The following is a 21415-nucleotide window of genomic DNA, read 5'->3' on the forward strand; positions in this document are numbered from 1 at the left end:
TTCTGCAGTCGTGAGGTGGATCAGAGATGGACAAGAAGCTGGGTACAGGGAGCTGGTGGACCGCTTTGTGGCATGGTGTGGAAACAATCATCTCATCTTGAATGTGAATAAAACAAAGGAGATGATTGTAGATTTTAAGAGAAACAAGAATAGGTCAAACACTATTTCCATCATGGTAGAAGAAGTGGAGGTGGTGGAGGAGTATAAATACCTCAGTGTTTACCTGGACAACAGACTCAACTGTGAAGCCATCTACAAGAAGGGACAGAGCAAACTGTACTTCTTGAGGAAGCTTAGGTCCTTTGGTGTTTGCAGCAAGATGCTGCATATCTTCTATAAGTCTGTTGTGGAGAGTGTGATCTCTTCTACCATCATCTGCTGGGGAAGCAGCATCAGAGCCAGGGGCTTGAAAAAGCTCAACAAGCTAATAAAGAAAGTTGGCTCTGTTCTGGGGACTCCTCTGGAACCTCTGGAGATCATTGTGCAAAAAAGGATTCTTCATAAAATGAAGGACATTATGGAGAACCCTGAGCATCCTCTTCATCAGCATCCTCTTCATCAGACTGTCCTACAACAGTGTCTTCGATCTGAGACTTCTTCAGATCTGTTGTAAGACAAACCGTTACAGGAGATCCTTCCTGCCCACAGCCATCAGCATCAACAACGGCTCTTTGAAGAAACCTGAATAATATGAGCTACAACAACATTTAATTTTCCTTCGGGATTAATAAAGTATTTTTGAGTTGAATTGAATTGAATTGAACTACGAGATACAAAGCCAGAAATTTTTAGATTTAAAGTCATAATTATGAGGTTAAAAAAAAGAAGCTATAAATGAGATTCCGATTCATATTTGTGCGATTTAATGTCATAATTTTGAGAATCAAAGTTATTATCACCGAATCAAGTCATAAAAGGGAAGAAACACAGTAACAGCATTGCGTCATTGCTTCAATAATGCAGCATAGTGTTGAGAGTATGCTGACGCCCCCTGGTGGTGTCTTTTTAAATAAACCCTGCAAAACAAGAAATGGCCAACCAACAATTTGCGCATGCGCTGTAGTCGGCGTTTTAAAACAAGTCTTGAGGAGGGAACATGAAGACATTCTGAAGTCTCACTCGAGTTGTGGCCAAGGTAAGCTTGAATCCTGTCAGACCATGCTAATAAAAGCGGCTCTGGGTTAATGCTGACTGTTACAACCTGGTCATGACGCGCTGTTTGCCCCGCAGACACATTTTATTCTGTAAAAGCAGCCGGCTAACGTTAGCCAGCTAGCTGGCTGTTATTGTTTTTCATGAGAACCAAAATGGAGGAGCTTGGCTGCCGCTGCCTGTGTCCTACAGAGCCACTCCCGAGTCCTTGTTGGAAGCCCTCGCTGTAAAATGTCTGCCCGGCTGCAGAAAGGAGAGGTTATATTTCGTTATAAGTAAACAGTTTCCGAGTTGTTGTATCGCAGACCTAACTAAACTAAGCGTGGATTTCAAACAGGGTAAGAGATTTTTGAAGGATGCACACTTTAGTCTGCCACTATTCTCTGACTGAAGATTTCCTTGTAGATGGATGTGTTTCCTTCCAAACTTGCACAAAGCAGGACATCTGGTCAACAAACAGCTGTATATGGACTTATTTTTGGTGTTTGTCTCTCTGTTTTGTAGCTATTGCGTCCACATGGGAAGTCGGTGTGGCGCTGCAGGATGAGAGGTGGTCGTGTTCGCCATGACGCTGAGATCCAAACAATTTCCACAACCGGGATTCAAACGTAAGGCTGACACGGAAGACTTGGGGGTCAACGCCGTGAGTCCTGTGAGCATCAAGAGTGAGCCCTGCGACTTTGCTATAGATGTTCCGGACGTGCACAGGAGGGAGATCCTAAGCAGATCTAAGGATTTAGATCGGAGTTTCATGACAAGCAAAGTTGCCCTCGCTGCCACAGCTCCAGAAACGGTTCAGGGAGACAAACCGGTGGGGATAACGTCCCCTGTCAGACCAATGGGGGGTGAGGGAACCCCTGTGAAAGGTAAACCCCTCTCTGTTGACAACATGGATAATCCTCAGATGGCAGTGAACAATAATCCAAAGGATGCTGGTGCTGATGAGAGCACAAAAGGGGTTGTTCCAGGAGTTCTGGGCACTGCTTCCATTGAACTCTCATCTGAAGGAAAGTGGAGGAACATCAGGAAGACCCCTGCAAGTCCACATGCACAGGCCAACTGCCTCCGACAGATTCTCCTTCTACAGCTGGACCTCATTGAACAGCAGCAGCAACAGCTGCAATCCAAGGACAAGGAGATTGATGAGCTCAAGGCCGATAAGGAGACGGTGTGCAAAATTGAGTTTTTCTAATTGGTGAACAGCTTTGATATTAAGTATATGTTCTCTTATGTTCTGGGGTTTTCTTTTTTCATCTTTTTTTCTGCAGTTGCTTGCACGCATCGAGCGTATGGAGCGTCGCCTCCAGCTCACAAGAAAGGACACACCCCGAGATAAGCGCCTTTTTCAACCCCTGGAGCCGTGGACCCCTGACAAAGAGGACATGTGGGATCTGGACATAGAGGAGAGTCCACAGCCCAACGCGGCCACTCCTCTCTCATTCAGTCGGGGAGGTAAAGGCCAAAAAAGGTAAAATAAACAGCAGCTGACACATCTCATGTTGCTTGCTACATTATCACCAGGCTGCATGTTAAAATGTTTGCTCATTACACGTACAGGAAATCTTGCTTCGGAGATGCAAAGGTTCAGAAATCCCGGGGCAAAAGTGCAAAGCTCAGCCCCCAGAAGTCTGAGATGGAGCCAGGCTCTCCTAACCAAAGAGAGCTGCGCAGTAAGGAAACCCCAGAGAAGTCTGTCCCAGCCAGGTCCGGGTCAGAAATTGACGTTTTGCTCCCTTGCAAAGAGGAGCCTGAGCTGAGCTGCCAGATGGAGGATCTGCCCTTCATGTCAACCACAGAGATGTATCTGTGTTGCTGGAACCAACCTCCTCTGTCCCCTCTGCGTGAGACTTCCCCTAAAAAGGAGGAAGAGGTGGCCAGTGAGTGGACTCCTCATGTAGTACATGATATGCTGATTGTTTGTAAGCCTAACCTAAATCCCAACTTCAATCACTTTAGCAATCCAATCTACTGAACGCACCATCTATGAGTAACTTCCTTCCCTTTTTATCTTTCCACTTGTTAGTTCCCTCTTGGAGGGAAAACCACATAGAGCCTTTGGATGAGGATGTCTTTAATCTCCCCGAGGTGAGGAAAATGAGAAAGGAAACATTTTAAATGGTCTCTTCTTAGATCTGGAAGCTTTTCAGCCTTTAATAAAACGTGAACCTGTGCTCACTTTAAGCCGCTGGATGACGGTGCGTTTCTGAAACGCCACGCAAAGCTGGAGCTGGACGAGAAGAGGAGGAAGAGGTACCAGCAGTAGACTTATTCATGCAATTTGGTGTTTAACCAGTGCAGAGTAGTTAAGCTATTACAAAGTTATGCAAAAAGAGAATATAGATTTTTTTTTTATTTTTATAAAATAGATCTTCAAAAAAATGTTACTAGAACTGCAGCCCAACATATTGCAAATGAATCAATATTGCAGTATCAGTGTGCACATTTTGTACGTTTCCATTAAGTAGAGGGCTAAGCAAGTAACTCCTCCAACTGCAGTGGTCTCAAACAAAAGACCCCTGCTGTAAAAATAGCCTCACACCTCAACTACACTTTGTTTTACATAGTCACTACAAATGGGTGTTTTATTCAAGACCACCTAATCTGAGATTGAGTCAAAAACGAGACTTTTAGGTAGGATGTTTAGTCAGTGTTAACTTTTTGGTTACGCATACGGTAATACAATTAATCAAGCTTAGGAGAACATTTTTAATAAAAATAGAATCCGCAGGGCGTAGCATAGTGTAATATTCAACAACATTGCCAGTGCATATTGAAAATCCTGCAGCCCTAATTTTCACGTTTAAAAAATAAGAAGCAAGCCTAAATATGTTGAGGAAAAACCTTTGCTTGTCAAGCAATTCTGGACACCAAGATGTGTTGTGTTTTAAACATTTAACTAAGGGGAGAGATGGTGATTGAATACAGATGGGATAGTGTGTCAGTGGTCAATGGCATATCAACAGATGGATCTTTGGGTAAAATTCTCTGTGTAAATAACACTTGGGACTACTATAATATTCAGCAATAAATGTAAATAAATTTATAGGATTTAGTGTTGGAAAACAATTAAAAAACATTGAATTAGTATCAGAATCCCGCAGATAATCCTTTAGTCAAGCAAACAGTCTGCCACTTCTGAACCCTTGATCTTTTGTAGTCTCTCGTTTCATTTTTTAAAAACCTGTCCTTCTGCCGTCTGCATATTTTGAACTTGCGGTTGCTCCTTAATGTTTTCAGGTGGGATATCCAGCGAATCAGAGAGCAGCGCATGTTCCAGCGTCTGCAGCAGCGCATGAACAGGAAGAAGATCGTCCAGGAGACCGAGCCCGAGCTGTCGTCCTTCTATCCCGACACTGAAGATGGTACCACTGCACTGTATTTCATTTTGGATAAATTTGCACAGAAAAGCGTTTGAATTTGAGTTCTTGTTAAAATGTAATTCTTCTGTTTCTTCTAGTTGAAGCTATAGTGATCACTCCCTTCTTACCTGTGGTTGCATTTGGTCGGCCGCTGCCCAGACTTTCCCAGCAGTAAGTCAGCAGGTTTTATATAGTTTGTTTTTGTTTTTTCTTTCATTCTGTCAGGTGGACTGTATGCTTGTTTAAGACGCATATAAAAACTGTTGGATCTGATCGGTATTTTTTGTACAAATGTGGACTAAAGTCTTGTTACCAACTCTAAACAAGGAGATTTTATTATTATTTATGAGCAGCATTATTTTTATTTGATTTGGGGAAGATTATTTTTTACTTAATTTATTTTTTGTTATATTTGTTTATTCTTATTGCTTTTATATTTGATTGATTTTGGTTAAAAAAAAATTTAAAGTCGGAATCACCAGTATTTTATCATTTTATTTTTGTTTTTATTTAATTTTTGCTTTTCCATAAACGAAAACACTGAGGGCAGTAATTTTGTAAATATTTTATCGATTATTTATATTTAACTTTTTGTTTTACAGAAAAAAACTTGAAATTGTTTTTTTTGAGGTTTCACTTTAAAACGACTCTTAAAAATGAAGGAATTCAACTGATCTATTTAATCTTGATCTCTAAGTGCTTGAAAACTTCCAAATGATATAAAAACAAAAGTTGTTCTCGTATATTTATTTAACTGTTGAATTAAAAATGGATTGGATGGATTTTTTTCCCCTTCAGGAACTTCGAGCTGCCCTGGCTGGACGAACGAAGCCGATGCCGCATCGAGGTGCCTAAGAAACACACTCCTCACCGAACCTGTCGGAAGTGAACGCCGAACCAATGATAGCAGAGCTCTGCTGCTCCATGCCTGGATTAAAAATTAGGCCACGATTCGGTGTGGGGTGGTCAGTTAGTCGGTGTGTGCTACTGCTGTTGTTTTCAGTCTGTGGGACATGAAACCACAGAGCACCAAATCTCATGCAGGAAACTGAAAAAATGAGGCGGGAATACAGTCAACATGTTTGCAGCTGGTCTTTCAAGAGTTTAGAGCATGTTTTTGTTCAACTGTGCCGTAAGACATCAGATTTTATCACTCAAAGTTGGAGTTTCAGTCAGTTTTAATGCATAATGTTCTGACAGGATGACTCTTCCTCTAGGGTACGCTGGGGTGAAATATTTGTCATTCTTTTAGGTAAAGAGGAGCCTGAATTCTTCATTAAAAGCAGTGCAGCCACATTATTCTTGCTGTGAGTAGCTTTTCTCCTTGCCTGAGTGGGGAAAAAGAATTAAATGCGACTGTATCGTGCTGTGTGTTGCTCTTATTGTTTGCACACAACTTTTATCAATGTTAACTGTGCTATGGGAGTTTTGAACCAGCATGAATACATATATAAAAATAATCTCAGTACTTGAGCCAGTTCAGCATACAGAAACAGATTTAATCTGAGAGGCTCGTTCATGAAAACAAAGGTGTGGAAAATGACACACTTGGCTTTAAACTTAGAAATCTGTTCCCTGGTTGTTGTTTATTTTTGATGTGAACTGCATGGATTGTTTACCTGTTGCAAAAAGATGATGGTGGCATGGCTTCAGCCTAAGGTGAAGAATATTTTCTTCTCACTGAGTTACTAAAACTACTAAAAAAGTTATTCTTGAAAGCATGACGAGCGAAAAGCAGAGTTCTCGGAGAGTCCACTACTTTAACAAGCTCTGCAGCCGGAACAGCTTCTGCTTTGGTGATTTCTTTCCATTTCCATCCTTAAAAACACGCTCGTGTTCAGTAAACATTAGGCAGTTTATGTGTATGCAATGCTCTCCTGAGTTGGAGATGTTTTAGATTATTAAAAAGCTTTCTGCTGTAGTTCTAGCAACCTGTATGCTTTTGAATGCGCTGCCTGTTTCCCTCTCTGAGCTAATCTCGCAATCACAATGATAGATTTCTGCAAGCATCTGCTCGACGCGTTCTGTCGTCGAAGCGCGGTTTGGAAAAACATGTTTTTTTTCTTTCACTGTACATAGCTCTCAGAAACAGATGTACATAAAACATGGCTGTTATTTTTTTATTATTTAATGTTGGAATTGTTCAGTACATCTAGTATTGTTCTATGACTGTATGTTCACAAATTGACAGTTTTGAAAGTTAGTTTTTTGGAATAAAATTAATGTCTATGACACTTATTTGTCTTTTTGTAATATATGTAGCATTTTGGGATTCATCCCTGCCCATAATTGAATAATCACATATCCATTTAATCTGTAGGGGGCTGGTTCATAGCCTAGAGGTCAGAAACAACCAGGCAAACCTTTAAAATGTCTCGCATTTCTTAACATTTTCCTTTCAAGCCATGTAACTTTTTTAAAGTGGTCCTGATCACCAGTTTTTTATTCTTTCTAAAAGTCTTTCAGGGTTTTCCTTTGGACTTTTTTTTTTTTTCTTATTTTTGGTCCAGTGCCTAAACATTTTCATATCAGTGTATTTGTTAGCTAAGGCTCTTAACTCCAAGATGTGAATTATTCAGGCAGGAAACTAAATCAAAGGAAGTAATCAGTGTTGTATCAACATAAAAACATTTAAATGGGACCTTTCCAGGGTTCCTCCACATGCATCATTAATTCATGTGTTAATTTCTGTCTTAGACCCAGATTTCCAGAGTTTTACATTGTTTTTAGCCAATTTTAATGAGCAAATACAAAGGCTCAGTGTTCCTACGCAGCATGGAAAGAAAGGAATTTGATTTTAGTATTTGGCAGGTCTTCAAAAAGAACAAAATGGAAAAATATTTTCAGACTTAATTTCCTATCCCATTGTCAAATATGTCCTTTCATCTTTCCTTCATTGCATCTTCCTGTTTCCTTCATATCCTGCCTTTCTTCCTTCCTTCTTTGTCCCCTTGTCCTTCTGTTGTACTATTCTTTATTCCTTAATATTTTCCTTCCATCCTCCCTGGTCTTCATTGTTTTTGTTTTCTCTTCCTCCCCTGTGCCCTTGTGTATTTTCATTTGTCCTTTTCATTTTTCTTCCTTCCTCCCACATGTTTTCCTGATGTCTCTTCTGGGAAATTGAACCTGGAAAAGTATGGAAATTTTACATAAAAACTTGTAGGAACCCTGAAGGTTTACTATGAATCTGTAAGATATCATTAAAGAGGTCAGGGGTCATATATGGGACACAGGAGAAAAAAAAAAAAACTATTCAAGGAAGGGTAAATTGATTGGTAGAACTTTTAGACAATGCGATATTCCATACCTTTCCGGACCATGCAGAAGCCGTGTTTAAACCCTTTGTTACAATCCGTCCGTTACAAAGATGCTGTTTGTTCTGCTTTCTTTGGTTGATTTTATGCTTATCACCACCAATATAACAGTTTAACATGAAATAGCATTTTAGCCTCAACAAGGTGATTCTATTGGCAGACTTGTCCCGTATACCATCAACTGAAGAAGGATGCATCTCTCCGGTCCTGTTTCAGGATGTTTTTTCTGTTTCATAAAGACATATATGACTTTCTGATGGTGTTGATCTGCTGTACATAGTTTTACAGTCCTGGCACTTCTTTTGTCCTCCATTTTCTTCTTATTTATGCACACAACCTGTCAAAATCATGTGCAAGGTAAGAAGTGCAGAGATCTGCCATCTAAAAACTGTGCTCTGATGTCTTTTTTTATCTTCAGGCTTATTTGATCGGCTATGAACCTTCGTCTATATCCTAATGAAGTCTTCTGGAGGTCTTGAAATGCCAAAGTTTTCCTCCCCTAGCTGGATGCTGTGAAGATGCACCATGATAGTTATCATTCCCAGTGATGGTTATCTGTGAATGTTTAATGATCTGTTAAAGGGAAAATATGTTTTACAACCAATAAACCTAAAAATCTTCAGTCTGAAAAAAAAAATAAACTAAACCTTTCCATTGGTTTGTCAAGCACATAAGTAATTTCGGAACACACACCCTGAAGCCTTTTTACAAAAATTTGTCAAATGGACGCTTGGTGGCTCATTCATGACACTGCAACAGGATACAGTGCGCACTTTTAAAGATCATCTATGATCTGTGGAAGTAAACTGTTGTTGAAGTTGTTCCAGGATTATGAAACGACTGGAGTCTTGGATTTAAGGTGAGGAACAAGCTGAGGGATGTTAACAAGGTGAGGTCCATGTTGTCCACCAGTCTGGATGGAAATACCCTCAGTTTAAAGGTGAAAGCCCCATACTAGAAACCATCTGTATTTGTTACTGATGTATCTAAAAAAGATAACACCTCAGTGAAACTGGTAATTTCCCAGTATTCTGGGAAATGTTTATTGAATAAAGCCAAAAAGATTTCTCAAAAAGAAAAAACACCACTGACTCCTTAACATTTTGTAGTAAGGATGCTGCTGCTCTTATAAACGCAAATTAAAGAACCACTAGGAGTGTTTTTCCAGAACATAGCCTTTTTTCTCAAATGTCGATAATAATAATAAACCGTGTTCTTTTTTTACTACAACCTCAAACATTTAAAGAGAATAAAATGCTGATAATGTTTTAATATTGATAGAAAAAAAAACAAAAAAAAACACCAAACCCACCTCATGTACAAAATGCGCTGACATTTCTAAACGTCAGTCATATAAAATCTTACCTTCTTTAATTTCACTATATTTCTTTTGGTTTTTCTTGTATATTCTGTAATTAGTGTTTGAATTTAAATTGTAAATACATCATGCTTAGAGAAATTAGTATGTACAGACGATTTGTGTCATTTGGCAGAGTCTTAACAGAGAAGAGCATTTTCCAGACCTATGAAGGGCCCTTGTAATGAAAAGGTACATAGCACAGACATTAAATAAAAAAAACCTCAAACAGAAAGCCATACACCTTATAGAACAGCCTGCTTGCTGCTAACAGTGGGCCACATATGCCTCCAAAAGGCAGAGATTAGAGTCCGTTTGTATTAACGACCCTCGCCAGTGTGTGCTTCTCTGGCAGTTCTTGCGCATTCAGTCTCTCCGCAGGTTATTCAGACGCTCCTCCAGGTCCGCGTCCGCGTCGGCCAGGGCAGCCTGGGGCTCGGCTTTCTTTCCTCCGGCCACAGAGAGACTTCCCCCGGTGCTCGGAAGATCTGCAGCAAAAAACAAAGAAGGGATTCAGCAACATGAGAAAAATATCCAAAGACAAGAGATGCTGATAAACGTTTTCTTACTTGACAGTTCGTCGGACAGATTGAGACCAAGCTCATCCAGCACTTGGGAGACAATGGCGTCGCTGCACAGGAAACACAAAAACAAGCGGGTTTACTTTTTATTTAACCGTGAAGTAATGCTTTTACTGGTGCTGGCCAATATGTTAGCAGTATAATATCAAACAGTTTATTTAAGCCTTTCCATATAAAGAACAGAATTAAATATAAATATCTTTATTGTCTATAAATGGGAGAAATCAGGTGTAAACAGATCCATCATGCGCAGAAGTGATTTATTTTTATTTTTTATCATGTTTATGACAATGGGTTACAGCTAATGACCCAAACCCAAAATTCAGTTTTCAGTCAATTTGAATATTACATAAGGAGCCAAGCACTGCTGGAAAATGAAACCAGCATCTCCATAAAGCTTGTCAGCAGAAACAAGCATAAAGTGCTCTTACATTTCCTGGTAGATGGCTGAGCTGACTTTGGACTTGATAAAACACAGTGGACCAGCACCAGCAGATGACATGACACCCTAAATCATCAGTAACTCTGAAAATCTCACACTAGGTGTCAATCAACTAGTATGCTGCGCCTCTCCACACTTCCTCCGGACTCTTTTGCTGCCACACTTGTATACAGCACTCTGAAGAGTCAGCTTGTCTAGCAATGACCCTTCTTGTGCTGACTTGACAACAGTCCTTATTGGTCTTGTTTAATATTCTAATTTTCTGAGCAGATTTCATTGGTCTGATGTAATATTCTAATCCTAAATGTCATGTTTTCATTAGCTGTAAGTGGGAAATCATCATAACGAACAGGAATAAAGGCTTAAAAACCATAGTTTATGCGTAATTAATCTATACAATGTGTTTCATTTAGTGAATTAAGCTACTGAAAAAAGGACCTTTTCAATAATATTCTAATTTATCGAATCTGACTCTATATACATTGGTTTCATTGATATTGAAATTCTGTAAAAAATCTTCTATTAAGCACGTTCAGCTATCCAAATTTTAATTGATTAAATGAAAAAATAGTCGACAGATTAAGCGATTAGCAAAATAATCGTTAGTTGGAGCCGTACATGTGACTGCTGTTCACTGATTGGCCATGGGAAGAGGAGAAATGAGAGGTAATGCAAGGAATAGTTAATAAAACTTAAGAGTAACTACAATAATATTAAGGGCCACAATGGGTCAAACCAAAATATAATTTTACTTTTTAAGAAAATCATAAGCCATGCCTGAAGGCTGGAAGAAAAAATAAACATCAGCTTTCTGAATTAGACGCAGGCGGCGTGCTGTATTTAATACCTAGTTAAATCAACTGATCACACATAAAAGCAGCTGTTCGGACACAAACATTTTGCGATAAACACACTAAAAAAAAAAGCACCATGAAACAGAGTGTTTGGTTCGGAAATTTATTGTATTGACGGTCCTTAAGAGAACCACCGTCTGCCAGAGGACGGAGCAGGCCGAGAGCAGCTGCTCATAATCAGCGCTGATTCAGTGGGGCAGGCAGTCTGATATCCAATATCCAACCGAAAACTAAATTCACCGTGGTCAGTCCTTGTTCTTGTTATTACCACGGGTGAGACAAAAACTTCCTCACAAAGCCAAAAATTTTAACTTTTTTTGTATTTCAATTATTTATCTTTTTATTTTCTATTTATTATTGTTTTTATTGTTTCACGCAGATTAATTTAATGTGACAATGTCACAGTAAAGTTAATATTAACACAGCGCACATAAACTGACGGCAGGAGGCGGAGCTTCAAGCCATAGCTCCAGCCATCGGGTTGAGTATAGCGAGACCGACTGGAGCGGAGTTGTTTGGCCTAAGCAGAGCCTATAGAAAAGGGGCAAAAGTTACTCAGAAAACTATCAGGCTCTTGTTCAGGGATAACTCTACCTTTACCTCCTGGGTAGATAGTGAATCTCTCCCCAACTGTTGGATAGGCTTTCCTTCAAAGTCCTCCTAAAGCTGCAGTTGGACCTGTTCTTTGTGTGCCTTTTTCTATCTCACTTTTTCCTTCCACTAAACATTTCATTAATACGATTGGATGAACAGCTAGCATTTCTTAACACTGACCTGTTGTAGCTTACTTTGTAGTAGACAGTTACTATAACAGTGGGTCTGCCAGACAACTTTCATTTAAAATGTCTCATTTTATTGGTCCTATGTAATATTCAGATTTTTTGGAAACAAAATTTCAGTTTTCATTAGCTTTAAGTCACAGTCATCAAAATAAACAGAAAGAAATGCTGGAAACATATCACTGTGTATGTCAGAAGTCAGTATCTATCTTAAATTAATTGGTGAAATGCAATAACTTAAGATGCAACTGTAGGCAAAGAGCTATCTTGGTAAATATTCACTATTTTTAGGCAGAGAGACTTTTTGTTGGATTGAGTTAGCCATTGCCCCTTGTTTTTTAGCCATTATGCTAAGCTAACTAGCAAACTGCTGGTTAGTTTTATAAGCCTCTTAGACAAGGACATGAAAATAATAAAACATAACCATAAAAAACTCAAATTAAATATTTAAAGTATTCACTTCTTTTATTACGTGTTGTGTTTGTTAAGTTTAGGTGGTCCCGGCGCAGCGCTGATGGTGTAGGGGTTGAGCGCGCGACCATATACGGAGGCTACAGTCCTCGAAGCGGCCGTCCTGGGTTCGAGTCTCGGACCCGGCGACATTTGCCGAACGTCTCCCCCTTTCTACCCCTCTTTCCTGTCTGCCTACTGTCAAAAAATAAAAATAAAGGCCACTAGTGCCGAAAAAATATCTTTAAAAGTTTAGGTGATCCCGTTTGAGCAGAGGATGCAAAAAGAAGTCCCTTACCTCTCCTCTTCATCATCCTCATCACCCATGGCATCGTCAATGGCATCGTTCATCATCTCCTCCTTCATATCCATCAGCTCGCTCTGTTTCTCAAACTCCATCATTATCTTCTGAATCTGAGGGAGCTTCAGCTGTGGGAATGAGGGAAATAACCTCATCAGCACAGGAAGGTGTGTTGATGTTTCAGCAACTGTGGAGCACAGACCTGTCTGTTCATGGTGGCCATGGCTTTGGTGACACCTTTCATCGCCTGTGCCATGCTGTTGTTAGACTTGAGTGTCTGGATCTTTAGGCTGACAGCCTGAATGTTGGCTTTCATCATGATGAACTTCTTGACGTAGCGCCGCGTGCGAACCAAATCCTTGGCCATGATCTTCACTGCATCCTGCAAAGATTGATACGACACACAATCTTTTATGAAAAAAACTGAGATTGTCTGGGGTTTGTTTTTGTTTTTTAGGACTGTAACACATAAAAGAGAAAACTGCTGCAGGTTCTTAAATAGCTGCAGTAGCTTTAAATTTAACAGAAAATGAAGGAATTACAAAATTTTCCTTATTTAGGCATCAAAGCGTATGTCCTAACCTTTATCTGATTTTTATTAAACTTAACTAACTGGCTCCATCTTCTGAGCACTGATTCCTTTAAGCTCACCATTTGTCCCTGCTTTGCCATTTTTTTTATGTCAGCGATGATCTTCTTCTCTTGCTGCTCCAATTTCATTCGCTCACGGTCCAGCTCTCTCATGGCTCGGTTGAGCGCCCTCTGGTTCTGCCTCAGCATCTCCTCCGGGGTCTTCCTCTTCCCAAACAGGAACTCCATCTTTAAAAAGACAGCAAAAGCAAAATATTCTAAAAAGTTAATAATTTAAATAAAAAATTAAAAAAGGGGGAAAGGGGGAGCAAGTTGCATTTTTTTTAAATTATGCATTTTAAATATTACCAAAAGGTTAAAATAAAAACAGATAAATGTATTCATTTATTGTATGCATTTTGAACTGAATCGAAATCACCGCATATATAAATATTTACTTACCAACTTATCTAATGAAATGTGGCACTTTAGAGTCTCAAAAAGATATCACATTTTTATAAACAATGATGTGGAAAATTCATTTCAGTAAACTTTAAAAATAGCCTGAAATGTGCTGAGTCACTCATCACTTGACTGATGACATCATGACAACTAGATGATATTCTTTGTAGGCCAGTTTTTTGTTTGCTGTTCGGCAGCAAGTCTGCCTATAGAGCAGAGAACAAGACGCCCTAACAAAAGAAAGCTTCACCTGATCAGTATGTGCTGTGAACCTACAAAACTGGGTTTAATTTTGTGCAGATCGAGCGGAATACCTCTTTAAATGAGTTTATCACGTTGTAAAGCAAAGTGTCCGAAAAATATTAACCTTACACACGTGGACAAGCTGCCGGTAGCTTGTCAACTGTAGTTTTACAACAGTGTTACTTTAATAGCTTCATTTGAGAGATGGCCGGTGTGGCTTTAGCTCTACATCAAGACTGTCGTTGGTTTTTCGCGAGTAGAAATATTTCCAAATGGGTGAAATTGTCTGTATTGTAAGTAGCAGCCTTCCTTCAGCCCACTGGCCAACAGTGCCAGGCGACAGGTGAGGGCGAGGCAGAGCAGCTCTACTGCTCCACACACCCAGAGAAACCTCTGATTACTTCTGCAGTGTTTCTGACATCTTGTTTAACAGACGTTAAACCACGGGAACAGTGAGATAAAAACCTTTAGTTATTATGATATCATTTCTAAACATCTTGGTTTGTCTTGATGGCGGTAACAGGTCTGTACTCACTTAAGAATACAAATCAGTGGCAAGCACAGTCCTACAACACAAAAGCGATTCATCTGAATCTGATTTATAAGACAGAAAGTAAAAAACTAATAACAAGATTAAATTACATCATTTTCTCTCTGGAAGTGTCCTTATTTATTTATTGATCTTATTTATTTATGTCACTCACTGTAATGAAACCTGTACAAAAAAATAACTGATTTGAAGCCACTTTCGAAAGATATATATTTTTCTGGTCACAAACATAAATATGTTAATAATGGAATTTAATTTTTTAATCAATAATATCTCTCTAGATGAAAACTAAAATTATATTTTCTACACTATAACATTAGTGTTCTCAAAAACCAAAATATTATTATAACTGTTTTTTTTCTCTCAGGGTTAGGTGGGAAAATAAAATAAATGATTGTGCTTTCATCTTAAGGTAAAAGAAATAATAATTTGTAATGTTTTTTTTTTTATTGTTATTCAGTCTTTTTATTCATAGTTATTATTACAAGTTTAATGAAAAATTATCTGCTTTGAAGCCACATTTACAAGATTGTTAGAAATGTTCCTTTCAACAACCTCAACATTATTATAATGTCGATTTCACTTTATGACGAATCTCTCAGATCCTGGTGATAAAAAGCTAATTATATAATACTGGACCATTCACGAGGCTAAAATAGAAATGTTTTTTAGTTTTAGGTCTTTATGATTAATCTCTCATAATATGTGCGTGCAGATTTTTCAAAGATTCACAATTCACCCATGAGAAAATGTGTGAAAGTTTGCACTATTTTGTCAGAAAAATGACGGACACAACTGAAAAAACGTAATATTTTCTTACCTATATCAGTTACCTCTTCAGTCGGCTCGGTGTTTGTGCAGCTAGTTATAAAATAAATGGGGATTTCCATCTGAACTTAGTCTCTCCACCTTGATGAAATCATGGTGGAGAGACTAAGTGGCCTAAAACAGTAACCTGTTTAAAGCATCTTAAACTGATTTCCAGCATTTAGTTTTTTATTATATTTATAAGTTCTATTAGTTAGCAGGCTTAAATCCTAGGCTGTACATTACTCAGCAATTAGTTATGTGACCACAAGGCCTGAAGTCAGCTTTTAGCCCTCGGTTCTGCTCTCTAATCTGATACACCGAACCCACCGGACTCGAGTCAAACTCACCGCAAACCACAGGGGTCGTCAAAAACACGGTAACACCGGAAACAAACGGCGCTCTGGGGCACGTCTCCGACTTCAACTCGACTGAAAATTAAACGGTTATTTGTTTTCTTTCCAACGCTTCCGTGTTGCTACTGTTGCCCTTCCGGGAAGTGACGTAGCCACGGAACACCTAGGACGACGTCAATTTTGCCGTTACGTCACGTGAGTCAAGTTCATCAAGAAGGTAATAGAATGGAGGAATAACTTTCAAAATAAAAGCCTGAAAGCTATAAAAAGAGCGCTATTAAAAAAAATCATGTACAGATACAATCCAGTGTTGTGTGTGTGTGTGTGTGTGTGTGTGTGTGTGTGTGTGTGTGTGTGTGTGTTAGGTAGTAAAGTTTGCACTTCCAGAACAGGATTTAGCAATTTAGCACAAGAATGGGAGGTCAAGCAACAAACAGACTCCAAGACTGCAGTAGAATACTGGTAAACATCTCTGAATGACACATTTTATTCAAAACTTAAATGAATAAAGAATGAAAAAATAACAAGAAAGGTACGTTTGGACATTCAGAAAAGATCCTTGATTTTCAATATTTTTTCAATATTTTCAATATTTAATTAATTAATTAATTTGTTCATTCATTCGTATTCATTCATTTCTTGATGTATTTTCGTTTAATTTAAAGCTTTAAAAATCGTTGAGTATAAAATATTTACTGCCCTTCCTTTATTTAGTTTTTCTTAATTAAGTAATTAAATTTATTTATTTATTTATGAGGTTTTGTCTGGGGTGGTTGGAATGAGTTTGTTATTTTGTTACATGAAAAAATTAACTTTCAGTAACGTTTTTTTTTTTTCGTATACCGCCCCATCTATTATTTAATTTTTATTTTTTTTCTAGTGAAATCCTACTGACAATTATAAAGGTAAAGAAATTGGTTTGTTTTGTCTTTGTAAAAATTCTGCCATGAAGGCTAGTCGTTGGGCTTTATTTTAGAGGTAAAACGTTTTGATATCCGGTACCAACATTAAGTGCTTGACAGAGCGTGGTTTGCACATGTGCGTATTTCACGTAAAGGTTCAGATTTAGGCAAAAGCATTGGTCAACGAATATATTTCCATCTGAGACCTAACCGCTCATTGTGAAACATTTGACCCCATGGTATGATCTGTGGATTAAAGACTTTACAGGCAACTTTTTTTTGACGGACTTTATTTGCTTTTGGACCTATTTGCAGCTATCTCAACATGTGGCTCTGCAGTTCTACCCATCAGCACAGGTTTCTTTTTGTCTGGTGTAGACAACTGTGCAGACTGGCATCCATGGGCTCATCAGCAGAGTCCTCTCTGATTCCAGAGGGCAGGAGCCAGGACCCTGCAGTCAGAAGGCACCACAGAGGGTCAAATACCTCCAATGCTCCACATCAGCCTGCTCAAGCTGAAGGGATGTCAAACCGTAGGAGGTCAGCCCAAATTAAATCTTTAAAGAATGAGATTCCACCATCTCAGAAGCGGAATCATGGGAGGGAAGGCGTCTTCAAGGTGTCAGCTGAGCTCAGGAAACTGTGTCTGGAGGACTTCCCTGCAGACAAGGAGAGGTACTTTAGACCAAAGCCAACAGAGATCTCTGAGTTTGTTTTTGGCATTGCTCCCTGTCTCTTGGCTCTCACTCAGGGAAGAAGGAAGGCCTACCAACTGTTGGTCAAAGATGGTGAGGCCTCTCAGAGAGCTTCTGTTTTAAGGATATGTGAGGTGGCACATCGGCAAGGGGTACAAGTCAGTCGGGTTAGCAAGAAAGATTTAAACAAGATGTCCTCAGGAGGAGTACACCAAGGAGTGTGTCTGCGAGCAAGTCCTCTGAGCTTTCTCACCGTTGAAACAGAATTCAGCACAAGTGGTGCAGGCATCCCTCTGTGGCTCGTCCTGGACAGAATCCAGGACCCCATGAACCTCGGTGCCGTTCTGCGCTCTGCTTATTTCCTCGGCGTGGACAAGGTGATCAGCAGTCTTGGCCACAGCTGCCCGCTATCTCCAGTGGTCAGCAAGGCCAGCTCAGGCGTCATGGAGGTCATGGGAGTATATGGATGTGACAGCCTGGAAGAAATGTTAAGGATGAAAGTGAAACATGGTTGGCATGTGGTTGGCACAGTGGGAGCAGATCCAAAGGAGTCACAGATTCCTGTTATCCCATGTTCGGACTTTCAGGTGACCAGGCCAACAATGCTGCTGATGGGAGGCGAGGGGGAAGGGCTCTCCATGAAGCTCCTCTCTTTGTGCCAAACCCTGCTCACAATCTCAGCTGGAAGAGACTTGTCCCCCGGCATCGAGTCACTGAACATCTCTGTGGCTGCAGGCATCCTGCTGCACTCTCTGCTGCTCACGAAATCCAGATGTTTATCACAGAAGGAAACTGAGAATTAGTCCTTAATGCTCTGGTAAACAATATTTGGGTGAAAGCATGAAGCTGATTATTTACTTGTATTATTATCAATAAACCTCATATAAAGACTAAAAACATCAGTACATTTATTATAATGCATGCATACACGCTATTAAACTGCACCCAGTGCCGCATGCAACATTTTTTTGCCACAGAAATTAAAGAAAGCTTCAAAGGAGGATCAAATTATTAACATCAGCTTTATTCCTTCAAAGGCTTATTTGTCCCTTACTTACTTAAAATCTGCAAAACTGACAAATTAATTCGTTCTTCCATAATTTTGTTCTTTTTCGAAGATTTTAATGATTATTAATATTTATTTGTAATAATTGTAGAAATCAATAGAGATAGGCCTATGCAAGACCTGGCAAACTAACACTTCTATATTCACAATCTAAATTATACCATTGTAGCTCCCTGTCCCTGATGAAGAGAAGCATCTCCACAGCATAATGCGGATAACACCATGTTTTACAATGAGAATTTTGGGTAATTGGCAGGTTTATTTTATTTTTTACCACACTTTTGATATTGCAGCATCCCCTGCATAGGTTATGTTAAATTTTCATTAACAAATAATGGCTTCATGGCCAGATTTGTGTAGAACATGATAAATAGCTATGCTGTCAATGGATTCTTCCACAGCTCAGGTGATGGAATTACAAGGGAACATTCTTTGATTAAGCTCTTATGGTTCAGCCTGTCAGTTTAGGATAACAGTCACGCCTTGGTAGGTTTGCAGATGTTGTATATTCTCTCCATTTTCAGATGATGGATTGAACTGTGCTCTGTGAGATGTTCAAAGCCTGACTGCTGTGTTCCTTGTTCCTTATGATGCTGTTTCTGTACTGATGTTCTCTAACAAACCTCTGAGGCCTTCACAGAACTTCTTGATTTATACTGAGATTAAATTACACACAGATTTGCTAGTTAGGTGACTTTAAAAGGTACTTGGTTACACTGGATTTAATTATGTGGTAAAAGAGAAGAAGAGCTAAATTCAAATATGTGCCACACCTTTTAGACTTTTTTGCAAAAATTTAAAATAAAATCATATTTTGTTTTCGAGTTCTGCTTTTCGGGTTCATGGGAGTTTGCCCAACCGGTTCACATGTGTTTTGTGGACCTGGAGAAGGCATTCGACTGTGTCCCTCGTGATGCCCTGTGGGGGGTGCTCCAGGAGTATGGAATCGGGGGCCCTTTATTAGGGGCCATCCGGTCCCTGTACGAGCGGAGCAGGAGTTTGGTCCGCATTGCCGGCACTAAGTCGGACCTGTTCCCGGTGCATGTTGGACTCCGGCAGGGCTGCCCTTTGTCACCGGTCCTGTTCATAACTTTTATGGACAGGATTTCTAGGCGCAGCCAAGGGCCGGAGGGGGTCTGGTTTGGGGACCAGAGGATTTTGTCTCTTCTTTTTGCAGATGACGTGGTCCTGCTGGCCCCCTCTAGCCAAGACCTACAGCATGTGCTGTGGCGGTTTGCAGCCGAGTGTGAAGCAGCTGGGATGAAGATCAGCTCCTCCAAGTCCGAGGCCATTGTTTTCGACCGGAAAAGGGTGGCTTGTCCTCTTCAGGTTGGAGGGGAGTTCCTGCCTCAAGTGGAGGAGTTTAAGTATCTCGTGGTCTTGTTCACGAGTGAGGGAAGAATGGAGCGGGAGATCGACAGACGGATCGGTGCGGCTGCCACAGTAATGGGGGCGCTGTGCCGGTCCGTTGTGGTGAAGAGAGAGCTGAGCCGAAAAGCGAAGCTCTCAATTTACTGGTCGGTCTACGTTCCTACCCTCACCTATGGCCGTGAACTTTGGGTCATGACCGAAAGAACGAGATCCCGGATACAAGCGGCTGAAATGAGCTTCCTCCATAGGGTGGCCGGGCACTCCCTTAGAGATAGAGTGAGGAGCTCGGCCATCCGGGAGGAGCTCAGAGTAGAGCCGCTGCTCCTCCACATCGAGAGGAGCCAGTTGAGGTGGCTCGGGCATCTATACCGGATGCCTCCTGGACGCCTTCCTCGAGAGGTGTTCCAGGCACGTCCCACCGGGAGGAGGCCCAGGGGACGGCCCAGGACACGCTGGAGGGACTATGTCTCTCGGCTGGCCTGGGAGCGCCTTGGGCTCCCCCCGGAGGAGCTGGAGGAGGTGTCTGGGGAGAGGGACGTCTGGGCGTCTCTTCTGAGTCTGCTGCCCCCGTGACCCGGTCCTGGATAAGCGGAAGACGACGAGTATGAGTATATTTTGTTTTCCTTCTACATCACAGTTAGCCAATCACATACAATGGCAATAAACTACTTTAAAGTTGCTGATGAATTGGAAACAGCACAGTTAGATAAAAATAAATATATGTACTTCTCTCTAAGGCTCAGAAACACAAGTTGAATCTGATTTAAAACTGATAGGATTTTGTGAAGGGTTCAGATAGAAGCTCTTTTGGACAGGTTCCCCTGCTTGAATTTGTGTGTACTTGCAAGGTTGAAACTATGCTGTAATCAAGTGAAGATATTGTCCATTGGTCATTAGCTGTATCTTTATCTTGCTGTTATTCAGGAATATTAAAAATATGCGGATTTACTGTTTGTGTTTTTACATTTGTCTGTACCTTTGCCATAAATACTTTTTCACAATTTTCCATTATTAACATGTTTGGCTACCAGTGGCTGCATTACCATATTAACATTTATCTTTGTTATTTATATTTATGTTTTATGCAACACAAAGTGTTTTTACTTTTTCTTTGTTAATAAAACAGGGCTGCATTTACATAGTTGATTTTCTTTGTTACCTAAAGCATGGGAAGAATGTGGGCTAAGGGCTAGAAACAGCCTGTGGACAATAATCTGATCTATGGAGAGTGTCTGTGAACATCCATTATCAAGTCCTGCCACAGATTCTCAGTTGGATTTAGGTCTGGACTTTGACTGGGTCATTCTAACACATGCTTTGATCTGAACCATTCCATCAAACCTCTGGCTATATGTTTAGGATCGTGTTACTTGTGAAAGTTTAATCCCTGCCCCAGTCTCAAGTTTTTTGCACTGCACAGTCCAATTCAGTTGCTGTGGCGAGTTCAATTGCTGTCAAGATGGCTTTCATGACTTTCAAGTGGTTCCAGCAAATTTTAGGACCTTCACCTACCGATAAGTGAGCTATAGAAAGATTTTGCCACCACTGCAGAGCTTGCTGTACAATTGTAGCAGGTGAGTATGAGTGGGTGTCCAAGCATAGTAAGTTAATGTATGGGCCAAAGGCCTTGTGACAAATAGCAGAAAAAAACAAAGTCTGTCTAAGAAAAACATCAGCCTGACGTTCTCCAGTAAGTACAAGGACAGACTGCAGAAGACTGGTGTAAAGTTATTTTCTCAGACAAAGCCTTATTATTTGAGACATCTGAAAAAGTATCTGTCTTTGGAAAGAAAAATGTGAAAGC

The 21415-nt window shown here is 40.1% G+C and overlaps 3 protein-coding genes across 5 annotated transcripts; 2 read left to right on the top strand and 1 right to left on the bottom strand.

Moving 5' to 3' along the window:
• Positions 1-989: 989 nt before the first annotated feature.
• On the top strand, positions 990-6745 carry msl1b (MSL complex subunit 1b). 3 transcript variants are annotated; one of them, XM_047377196.1, is made up of 9 exons: positions 990-1135; positions 1657-2320; positions 2421-2620; positions 2710-3071; positions 3176-3237; positions 3335-3402; positions 4390-4514; positions 4610-4682; positions 5310-6745. In XM_047377196.1, the coding sequence occupies exons 2-9, from the start codon at positions 1718-1720 to the stop codon at positions 5398-5400; spliced, it is 1584 nt and encodes a 527-aa protein (XP_047233152.1). In that variant the 5' UTR covers positions 990-1135; positions 1657-1717; the 3' UTR covers positions 5401-6745. The 3 variants fall into 3 exon arrangements, with proteins under 3 accessions (XP_047233152.1, XP_047233154.1, XP_047233153.1); XM_047377198.1 differs by having other exon boundaries at positions 2710-3029; XM_047377197.1 differs by lacking the exon at positions 990-1135 and adding an exon at positions 1172-1490.
• Positions 6746-8832: 2087 nt separating this feature from the next.
• chmp2a (charged multivesicular body protein 2A) lies at positions 8833-15723 on the bottom strand. Its single transcript, XM_047377199.1, has 6 exons — positions 15572-15723; positions 13241-13408; positions 12792-12971; positions 12587-12717; positions 9752-9813; positions 8833-9670 (listed from the first exon to the last, which is right to left on the bottom strand). Exons 2-6 carry the CDS (start codon positions 13406-13408, stop codon positions 9549-9551), a joined length of 663 nt encoding a protein of 220 aa, XP_047233155.1. The 5' UTR covers positions 15572-15723; the 3' UTR covers positions 8833-9548.
• An 871-nt stretch (positions 15724-16594) lies between these two features.
• On the top strand, positions 16595-18071 carry mrm1 (mitochondrial rRNA methyltransferase 1 homolog (S. cerevisiae)). The gene has a single exon (XM_047377457.1). It carries the CDS (start codon positions 16805-16807, stop codon positions 17975-17977), a length of 1173 nt encoding a protein of 390 aa, XP_047233413.1. The 5' UTR covers positions 16595-16804; the 3' UTR covers positions 17978-18071.
• Positions 18072-21415: the final 3344 nt, after the last annotated feature.

Source organism: Girardinichthys multiradiatus, chromosome 10 (genome assembly GCF_021462225.1).
Source record: "Girardinichthys multiradiatus isolate DD_20200921_A chromosome 10, DD_fGirMul_XY1, whole genome shotgun sequence".
Lineage (NCBI taxonomy): Eukaryota > Metazoa > Chordata > Actinopteri > Cyprinodontiformes > Goodeidae > Girardinichthys > Girardinichthys multiradiatus.